The following is a 10,710-nucleotide window of genomic DNA, read 5'->3' as shown; positions in this document are numbered from 1 at the left end:
CTCGAGCAGGACTCAGTGTTTCTCAGTGATACACTAATGTTACTCAGTTTGAGGGACATGAGACATTTCAACTGTAATTCCTCACCATCAGCATTAACAAGTGCATGTCAATCAACCGATTATTATATTTATACCGAGTACTTTTCTAATATATTGCGGTGAACACGTTGAAACTGTATCAATAACAGTGCATACATTAGCCGAGCTCTAGCGTGAATGACTGGTGTAACAAATGTTGGTAAAACAGATCTTGCTCCATGTTTAATATTGACTCAAAGTAGAGCGAACGACAGCCAATCTGCATTAATAGACACAGTTATAGGTAATAGTGGCCCACAAATGATTAGCAGAAGTATTTCAGTAACACAGTAATAATGTGAGTTAGCCAGTTAGCAGGAGACCTACACAATATAAAACTCAAAACTAAGTATTTTGAACACCATCTTTAAGAGTAAAAGTGGTTTGTGAATCCTGCACTGAACTCTGAGATTTGAGAAGTAGTCGTCAGTGAAATAAAGGGAACACAGCAAAAGTTTAGGATTATATTTACTTCATTTATTTATTTATTTTTATTACAGGGACAGTGCATATTAATAAACATTTCTGTCAATATGCCAGAATTAGCCAAAAGGCTATTTTTCATCTGCAGTCCCTAGACAGATGGTAAAAAGTCACCCTAAAAGGGAGTAAAATTACATATTTACATAACAATATAAAAATAAAAAATTACAATACATTTAGTAAGAAATACTATTATGCTAAAATATACAATCGAAACACAGCAAACCAACAATCAAACGAACATCAGACAAAAAACATGACACATACACACACACAAGGCAAGAAACCAGCAGTGGGCAGTGAGAGCAGGGGCCTAGTTCACACTACACAACTTTAAGTGGAATGGGAAATGGTGCATTCCAATGGCGCATTGTCTATTTGAAAATGGACGGTGATGTCAGAATGAGAGTCGTAGATCCAAATGCAAGCAAACAGTTTATTGAAGGCAGGTTGAACAGATGATAATACTCAAAACACCACATATAGCAGGCGGGCGACCAGGGGCCCGTTCTTCGTTTGTCGCTAACTCAGTTAGCTGGATTTGATTGTTGACGATTGGGCATGATCTTGGATTGTTTGGTTCTTCGAAGCTCATCCTGGACTTGCTGTCATAGCAACAGGTCCGTAAGCTTAAACCTGCTCGGGAGCAGGCTTATTTCATGTAAACAGGATTAGATCGCGGCATTATAAGCGGAGGAGATAGGGAAGTCTGTCGCAGCCATGTCTTGTCCATTTTTACGACAGCAACCTGTTGCGGAAGGTGCAAGAATAATTCGCAGTGCTTTTCGAATGAATCGCGTATTGCGGGATAGACAGGATCCTTTGGCGCAGCGTGACAGTGTAATTGTTGAGAGATATTGTTTTTCTCGTGAGGGTGTTATTTACATCATTAATTTGTTGGAAGTCGAGCTTTGAAAACTGCACAGACTGTGTGCATTGCCCTGAGATTCTTTGCGAGTGGCACTTTCCTTTACACTATTGGAGATGCAGAAAACTTGGGGAAAAGTGCTGTCTGTCATGCCATTCGCAAAGTTTATCTGGCACTCAAGCAGTTTTTAGGGGTTTTTGTGGTATTTCCAAGCCACTTAAGACCCCAGGTTGTAAAGCAGATTTTTTTTGCTATTGCAGGTACATTTATAATTGTTAATGACATGCAATCATGACCATGCCAAAAAGTATGACTAACAGTATGTGTCCTTCAGGCTTCCCTAACGTGATTGGGGCCATAGACTGCACACACATCCCCATCAAGGCCCCACCAGGCCCCAATGAAGGGGATTTTGTGAACAGAAAGGGGGTTCACAGTGTAAATGTGCAGATAAGTTACTATTACAATTTATAATATTCCAGATTAGTAATATATTACATTAAAAAAAAAAAGGAATGGAATCAAAAAGTATGCAGTTGACTGACTAAAATCTCTTAGATGGTGTGTGACTCTCTGTTCCATATCACAAATGTGGAAGCAAAATGGCCAGGATCAGTGCATGACTCAAATTTTCAGAGAGTCACATTTACAGTGAGGAAAATAAGTATTTGAACACCCTGCTATTTTGCAAGTTCTCCCACTTAGAAATCATGGAGGGGTCTGAAATTGTCATCGTAGGTGCATGTCCACTGTGAGAGACATAATCTAAAAAAAAAAAATCCAGAAATCACAATGTATGATTTTTTAACTATTTATTTGTATGATACAGCTGCAAATAAGTATTTGAACACCTGAGAAAATCAATGTTAATATTTGGTACAGTAGCCTTTGTTTGCAATTACAGAGGTCAAACGTTTCCTGTAGTTTTTCCCCAAGGTTTGCACACACTGCAGGAGGGATTTTGGCCCACTCCTCCACACAGATCTTCTCTAGATCAGTCAGGTTTCTGGGCTGTCGCTGAGAAACACGGAGTTTGAGCTCCCTCCAAAGATTCTCTATTGGGTTTAGGTCTGGAGACTGGCTAGGCCACGCCAGAACCTTGATATGCTTCTTACAGAGCCACCCCTTGGTTATCCTGGCTGTGTGCTTCGGGTCATTGTCATGTTGGAAGACCCAGCCTCGACCCATCTTCAATGCTCTAACTGAGGGAAGGAGGTTGTTCCCCAAAATCTCGCAATACATGGCCCCGGTCATCCTCTCCTTAATACAGTGCAGTCGCCCTGTTCCATGTGCAGAAACCCCCCCCCCCCCCCCCCAAAGCATGATGCTACCACCCCCATGCTTCACAGTAGGGATGGTGTTCTTGGGATGGTACTCTTCATTCTTCTTCCTCCAAACACATTTAGTGGAATTATGACCAAAAAGTTCTATTTTGGTCTCATCTGACCACATGACTTTCTCCCATGACTCCTCTGGATCATCCAAATGGTCATTGGCAAACTTAAGACGGGCCTTGACATGTGCTGGTTTAAGCAGGGGAACCTTCCGTGCCATGCATGATTTCAAACCATGACGTCTTAGTGTATTACCAACAGTAACCTTGGAAACGGTGGTCCCAGCTCTTTTCAGGTCATTGACCAGCTCCTCCCGTGTAGTTCTGGGCTGATTTCTCACCTTTCTTAGGATCACTGAGACCCCACGAGGTGAGATCTTGCATGGAGCCCCAGTCCGAGGGAGATTGACAGTCATGTTTAGCTTCTTCCATTTTCTAATGATTGCTCCAACAGTGGACCTTTTTTCACCAAGCTGCTTGGCAATTTCCCCGTAGCCCTTTCCAGCCTTGTGGAGGTGTACAATTTTGTCTCGTGTCTTTGGACAGCTCTTTGGTCTTGGCCATGTTAGTAGTTGGATTCTTACTGATTGTATGGGGTGGACAGGTGTCTTTATGCAGCTAACGACCTCAAACGGGTGCATCTAATTTAGGATAATAAATGGAGTGGAGGTGGACATTTTAAAGGCAGACTAACAGGTCTTTGAGGGTCAGAATTCTAGCTGATAGACAGGTGTTCAAATACTTATTTGCAGCTGTATCATACAAATAAATAGTTAAAAAATCATATATTGTGATTTCTGGATTTTTTTTTTTAGATTATGTCTCTCACAGTGGACATGCACCTACGATGACAATTTCAGACCCCTCCATGATTTCCAAGTGGGAGAACTTGCAAAATAGCAGGGTGTTCAAATACTTATTTTCCTCACTGTATGGACATTATTTGAACGTGGTAAGGGAACATATAAATGTCAAGCTCACAGTATTACACACACTTATGCTGAGCCTAACAAAACTGCATTTTTCCATTATACAGGGGATTTTGACGGGATCCTGCTTGGAGACAGGGGCTATGCCTGCAGGCAGTATTTTATGACGCCCTTCCCTGACCCAAACCCTGGACCACAAACCCGTTACAATGCAGCTCTAGCCAGGACAAGGGCACGCATTGAAATGACCTTTGGGCAACTAAAGGAAAGATTTCAGTGTCTGAAGGGTCTGAGGGTTGCACCTGACAGGGCCTGTGACATAATTGTTGCATGTGCCATACTCCACAACATCGCCACTATCAGAAAGGAGAGGACCCCTGTGGTGGGGGTGCAGCCTGATGATGACCTCCAGCCAGTGCACTTGGACCAACCTAGTGGCAGAGCTGCACAGGACAGAATTGTGGAACACCATTTTTGAATGTGTAATAAAAGACAAGACAAATATGCTTAGTTCCTGGAGTTTTATTTAAACAATTCTTTATAAAGAAAAGCCAGCAAGTCATCTTTTGCCTGCAATAAGAGATAGTTATGTAAAGTCAGCAATACTACTATGTGTCAAATGGTGTATTAGCACTTACTCTGAAGGTCCTTTTGAAGCAACTCTATCTCTAGTGCAATTTTTCTCTTTTTCAAGTTGTCGAGTTCAATTTCTCCTCTTAATTTGTGTTTTTCAGGTCAAAATACTCGATTTGTTAAAGATGCCGTTTATATAGGGAATGGATGTCACCCTGTGTCATTTTGTGAAAGAAAAAAAAGGGTCAAAACATGCCTCATGCAACAAAAGTAAAAAGTAAAAGTACAACACTGTCCACCTCTGTATCAGTTCTTTGTGCAGACTCTTCTGCAAGCCTTTCTGTAGGCCTATCTCTAGGTGTGGACTCCTGCAACTCATATTGCAGACAGAAAGAATAGGTACACAAGTATATACAAATTAGTGTAAAGTTATTTATGCACTTACAGGTTCTTCCTCCAAAGGACAGTCATCTGAGAGGGTTTCTTCACTGTCCTGTGCAATGGAAATAAATGGGTATTACAAAGTGTTGCACTTTCTTCCCTTTATGCAAGTTAGAAAAAGTACACAACTTTCTGCATATGCTTCAGCCACCATTTGCTTGGGAACAGGTAAAAGTGTTGGTGTATTATGTAAAACTGCACAAAAGAGGGGAAAAAAAAGAAATGTCATTACAATTAACTACACTGTAAAATACAATGTGATCAATAACTCATGGCAACATATTTTATATTAACTAAAAGTTTCGAAGTTTTCACTTTAACAAACGGTTGAAGTGACTATACCAGTCATTCGGATTATACTTCATTTAATGCAGCAACACATAATTTTACAGTGTACTAAGAGAATTGAAAGCTCATTTAGCCTACCAGTAATGTAGGTGTTGCTGCTACTGGTCCCTGGCTTTGGGTCTAAGGAAGAGCTGCCCCCAGGGATGCCCTCCACAATGGTTCGGTTTTCATTCAACCCAAGGGCCAGCTCCTCTGCTGGGGTATATTGTGGTGGTGCAGGACCACCACCTGTTTTTTTTTTTTTTCAGCCTTTTTCTTGGTGGCTGTTATAAACAGACAAACACATTATTTAACAGTGGCTTTTAAAAAGAGGAAAAAAGTGGCTTTTTAAAATAAAGACAGTATAAGAATTAAAGGCTACCATTTTGTAGAATATTCTTGTACTTCACTTTTACTTGTCCCTATGTTCTAGTGGGTCCCGTGGTGGCTCTGACATAAAAGAACAAAGTAAATATGAAATTATTAAAATTCAAAAATACATACTGTAGAAAGTGATAGAAACATCTACCATGGACAGCACTTACGCATTTAATTTGTCTGCTACTTTTTGCCAGCCCTCTCTCCTGGCTTTTGCAGACTTTGAGGTGTTCCCTGTCGTTTTAATTAAGGACTCAAATTCGGCATAACCTTCCATTAAAAGCTCTTGTTCTGCTTGGGAGAAAAACTGGGCACGTTCTTTGGCCATGCTGAACAGCCAATAACAGCGTTGCTGATCATTGTTTCTACTATCGATACATATCCCCTTTTAAACCAACGCATGAACGCGCAATTATCTCAGATAACTCAATCCAGCTATACTAATCATAAACGACAGGTGTGTTCGAAGAACCCAATTAGCCGGATCATGATTAGCACGATGATATCATCTTGGATGTCTCATTTGATCTCGGATGTAATAAGCAACGTACGAAGAATGAGCCCCAGGATACAAATACACCGGAGAGAATGAGTGATATGAATAATCCTGTGTGGATGCCAAATGGGAACTGGAATGAAGAGAACTCCAAACGATCTCCAGAAGTCTGGGAACACAGACGAGATCGAGGAAATAACTCCGTAAGGAAACTCAGGCACCGGAACTGGGTAAGAGAGCATAAACAAGAGTGACGAACCGACACCAAGCAATAAACACTCCCGCTAGATATAGGCAGCTAACAACAGAAGTAACTAGCTGCAGCTGCGGGCTGATTAAGTGATCAGCTGGTTACTAAGCAACAAACAAGCACAACACACTCAGACCCCACACCCACAACAACCAACAGATACACAAAATGAATATATATATATATATATATATATATTTATTTATTTATTTATTGTGCAAAGGGTGAAATTACAGTGAGAACAGTGTATGTATATACAGTGAAATAGTGACACATCAAATTGGATCTCAACGGAACAACAGTTGAATTGTTTGAATTTCTGAATAGAAATGTATGTTTGTGTACATATGCTCTATATGGCTAATGACATATTAGCATTAATAACATTAACAATATAACAAAAAAAAAAAACTATTCAAGGCAAATAAAAAAACAAAAACAAAATAATTAACAAAATAAAAAAATAAAAAAAATGATACTACTGTCACCATTCCGACTACTTATGATAACGATAGTAATAATAATAAAAATGATAATATCAATAATTACTACCATTATTTCCACCAGCATCATAATATACAATAAATAACTAAATGCAGTAGCAAATAATTATCACCATTATCCAGTCGTGTTGTGTTTTGTCATGTCTCCGCCCTGCCAACCACAGCCTGTAGGATGTGCCCAGAACGTGCCGCCCATCAACAAGGGAAGATACCGCAGGGCCCAGAACACCCCAAGTACCCTGGCAACTCCCACCATCGCAGACAAGCCGCAATCACCAAATTGCCAACCCTGGCCTAGTTAATGTGACAATGTTCCTAATCTAATATGTTGCATTAAAATGAGACATGGCATAAAACACAGACCCAGGGGTAGCCAGTTGCATATGCATATATATACATATACATACATATATATATATATATATATATATATATATATATTTTTTTTTTTTTTTTTTTTTTTTTTTTTTTTTTGCGCGAATGTAATGAGATTAGGTGATTGACAGCCGGATTTGCCTATCAGCGATCAGTATCCGTAATATAAGGGCTGATTTGTTGTTGGCCGTGGTGCGTCACGTCCGACTTTCCCCTTTGTGCCCGTGTTTACAGGTAAGCGTGCTGTGCTGTAACAGGGAGGTACTTTTAAAAATGGTTGGTCATTTAAAGCATTTTTTTGTGAATTTATAGTGTCGTTTTGTCCGGGTGTCGGTGTGTTTTCAGCGCTGCTTTAGTGGATCTAGTGACCGGTTGCCTCTCAGGTATGTGTGTGTGCATGTGCATCTGTATAAACGCATATTGTACTACCGTTGTTGTGCTGTTGACACTGCCGCATGCTGTCTAGGTATGGTTTCCTGTACCCCATTGTTACCGGTGGGCTGATTAATAGACCTGTGCCTGTACATTTTCTATTTGGGGTGATACTTGACGGTAAGTGTTTTAAATGTAATTATAATTCGTGAAGGGCAAGTATCATTATTAGTAACATTTCTTTTTGTGTTCGTTATAGGGTTCTCCCTCTCGTTCACTCTCTTTTTATCCCGTTCTATCTTATATTATATCGGATTTGCGCTGCGGACGTTTTGCTCACATTCCTGCAGTCCTGCTGTGTATACGGTCGTGCAGACGCCACCGCTATCGTTGTTAAAAAGGGGACTGTTCGTTCTGTTTGTGTATCAGCATGGAGAATACGACGATCTCATTTTATTGAGAGAAAATAATTGTTTTGTTTCTTTTCTTTTGATTTTGTTTTCGTTTTCTTGTTTATACTTTTGTGGGAGTAAAGTTTGTTTTGTCTTGTTTGATTTTTCTTTTGGTTATTGTGTTACAGAAATATTGTGACGTCTATTTGTATGTTATTTTTTTTTCTTTATTAACGCAACTTGATTTGCTTCCTGTTCACATCTGACTTCAAGTTGCTTTGTAATTTCTCTTGAATTTATTTGATTCTTCTAACGTTTTTCTTTGTTTCATGTGATATTGATACCTTTTGTTTTGTTTGGAGTTGCTTCATCCGTTATTATCATTTGTTTATATTGTATGTGGAGCTAATCGTGTTTAATTGTGATTTTTGTTATAGTTTATTTATTATTTTTGTTTGTCTGCAGAAGCTGGGGGTCCCACGGGTGAATGGATCTTCCTTCTGGTGGTGGTTCTTCTTTATTGCGTGCTGTGTACCACTTCAAGTGTGTGGTAGTGTGATCTGAGTGCACTTTGGTGTGTGTGCGTGGAAGTGTGCTCTTGTAAAACCAGACTCCATTTTGTTCCTGCCGATGGGAGCCTCAGCCCTGCTGTTATTTACTTTATTTTGTTTTCATATTTCAAAATTGATTTTGTCATTGCCCACATTCATTATTTTTGTAATTTTGTTTTCCTCAATTTAAAGTGGGGTCTCATGCTGTTCTTCTGACATTTTAGTGTCTTTTAAAAACATTCTTGCATTAATAAACATTTGTATTTTTGATACTTCACCCACGTCTCTTGCTTACTTCTATGGGGGAACTGAACCTGTGTGCTTAATGTACTCCATTTTTGGGTTTTGAGCATTGTTCCCTAGAGTTAATTTCTAGGGTGGCTAGTCGGATTTCTTTACTGGTAAAAGGTTGGTTTCACAATTGCACCGCTCCGTCACACAATGATCTGTTTACTTTAGAACCCCGAAAAAAAAGAATATGGGTGGAAGGATGGATAAGCACACGCTGGCAGCAGGGATTGTCTGTCAGAGAGAGTTGGAAGTGAGTAAAACATTATAATGAAAGAGCAGCTGCCTGTTGTGGTTTGGCAAAGATGGTTACAAATACAAAAGGCTTTTGTAATGTCATAAGCTGATCATTGGCTGTTGCTCGTCGCGACACGTGACACCACAGGCTATCAAGTCGGCCGACAGCTCCAGATATTTGGCATGCTAGATATTTGTCTGACGTTGGGCGATGCGTCGGCGAGCGTTTTTGATGCGTCGTTAAGTATTTCACACTTAAAGATTGGCGAGCGCGGATCACCCGCAGATTTGCACGCGATTATAGCTTGACCTGTCGGCGAGCTCGTTAACTTGCAAATCGGGCTTAAATTGGGCTTAAAATCCTGTAGTGTGAACTAGCCATTAGACATCAATTTATTTTCTTTAAGACAGTTCATAGCTTTTTTAAATCAGTGACATAAAAACGTAGATAAGCCTACTTTGATACCGAAAACTAAGACTGACTGCCCCTGACTAACTGCTAGTAGGTCAAACTAGAACTTAAAGGTCCCGTATTATGCCCCTTTTCACAAGATGTAAAATAAGTCTCTGATGTCCCCAGAGTGTGTATGTGAAGTTTTAGCTCAAAATACCCAACAGATAATTTTTTACAGCATGTTTAAATTGTCATTTTTTGGGGCTCAGAAAAACGCGCTGTTTTAGTGTGTGCCCTTTAAATGCAAATGAGCTGCTGCTGCCGACACAGGGGGCGGAGCTTCATGAGCTCGCGCTCAGTCTCTCAGGACAATCTCACCTCACGGAATGATGATAATATCAGAAACTCTCAGTAACGGTGTTCATTTCGACCCGGAGTCGGACAATAATGCCTACGTAGTGCTGTATAGAGATGGAACAGGTATAGTTTAGTAGTTTAATTACGGTTATAACGTATTTGTCATCTGCTTGTATGTATCCATTATTAATAGCCTACAAGTCTGCTGTTTCGGTCTGAATGATGATCAAACATATACTGATGAGTTTAATAAAGTTTATTGTACATCACACAAAAGATGAAGCATCAGTTTTACTTCAGAAAATCACCATAAGAGCTGAGTAAACACAGTAAGTTATAAGAAGTGCGCAAGTACATAAATGAATTTCGGTAGCGTTGAGGGAGCATTTTCTTTAAAAACAAAATAATTCCACCTCGTCTTCAGCGGCTGCCTCAGATTTCAGAAGTAAATAGAGAGAGCTATGTGGATTAATACATCCAGCCACACAACACCTACAACGCTTGGGAGACATTCTCGTCAGTGCAGCAGCTGTGAACGCGATCAGGGCGGGGCTATGTTAGAACGGCAGTGTCTGTCAACACTCGTGGGCGGGGCCTGTGCTTAGTGACGTCACTAAAACAGCATTCTGAAGACAGGTCGTTGGGAGTAGGGCTGTCGCGGTGAAGGAATTTCCCTTGCGGTAATTTTGAGTGGCTCAATAGCGCGGTATGCGGTATTATCGCCATTTATTTATTTATTTATTTATTTAGATACATTTATATTTATTTGTTGCTATATAAATAGGTTTTACCATGTGGTCAGCATGCACAAAAACGAGTAGCCTACATTTTCAGTAACCATGTAACCGAAACTAAACAGCGTCTCTGCGCATTGAAAGGCTGCCAATCAGCGCGCATTACATTGTTATGGCAACGGACTGTCTTTGAGTGAATCATTAAACCGTTCATTCAACGAACACGTTCAAAAACGCTGATTCTTTAAAAGATAGTAATGAAAGTTGTTAAGCTCCACTTTTCAAGGCTGAGCTGACCAGCAATGCGTCGCATGGGTAACGCTGAAGCTGACGCTTAAATGGCATTGATTC

The 10,710-nt window shown here is 40.1% G+C and overlaps 1 protein-coding gene and 1 long non-coding RNA gene across 2 annotated transcripts; both read left to right on the top strand.

The window, feature by feature from the left end:
* Positions 1-945: 945 nt before the first annotated feature.
* On the top strand, positions 946-4,169 carry LOC311087560 (putative nuclease HARBI1; the record flags this gene model as incomplete). Its single annotated transcript, XM_084120888.1, has 3 exons — positions 946-1,010; positions 1,466-1,566; positions 3,799-4,169. 3 exons carry the CDS (start codon positions 946-948, stop codon positions 4,167-4,169), a joined length of 537 nt encoding a protein of 178 aa, XP_083977014.1.
* Positions 4,170-7,266: 3,097 nt separating this feature from the next.
* LOC311087108 lies at positions 7,267-8,625 on the top strand. The gene is made up of 3 exons (XR_014607169.1): positions 7,267-7,417; positions 7,501-7,586; positions 7,666-8,625. It is a non-coding gene; the product is annotated as an uncharacterized lncRNA (long non-coding RNA).
* The last annotated feature ends 2,085 nt before the right edge of the window (positions 8,626-10,710 follow it).

The sequence above is a fragment of the Abramis brama genome (assembly GCF_963993115.1).
Source record: "Abramis brama genome assembly, chromosome: 7".
NCBI classification, from domain to species: domain Eukaryota; kingdom Metazoa; phylum Chordata; class Actinopteri; order Cypriniformes; family Leuciscidae; genus Abramis; species Abramis brama.
Note: the sequence above shows the minus strand (reverse complement) of the source record. Positions and strands in the feature narration are given on the sequence as shown.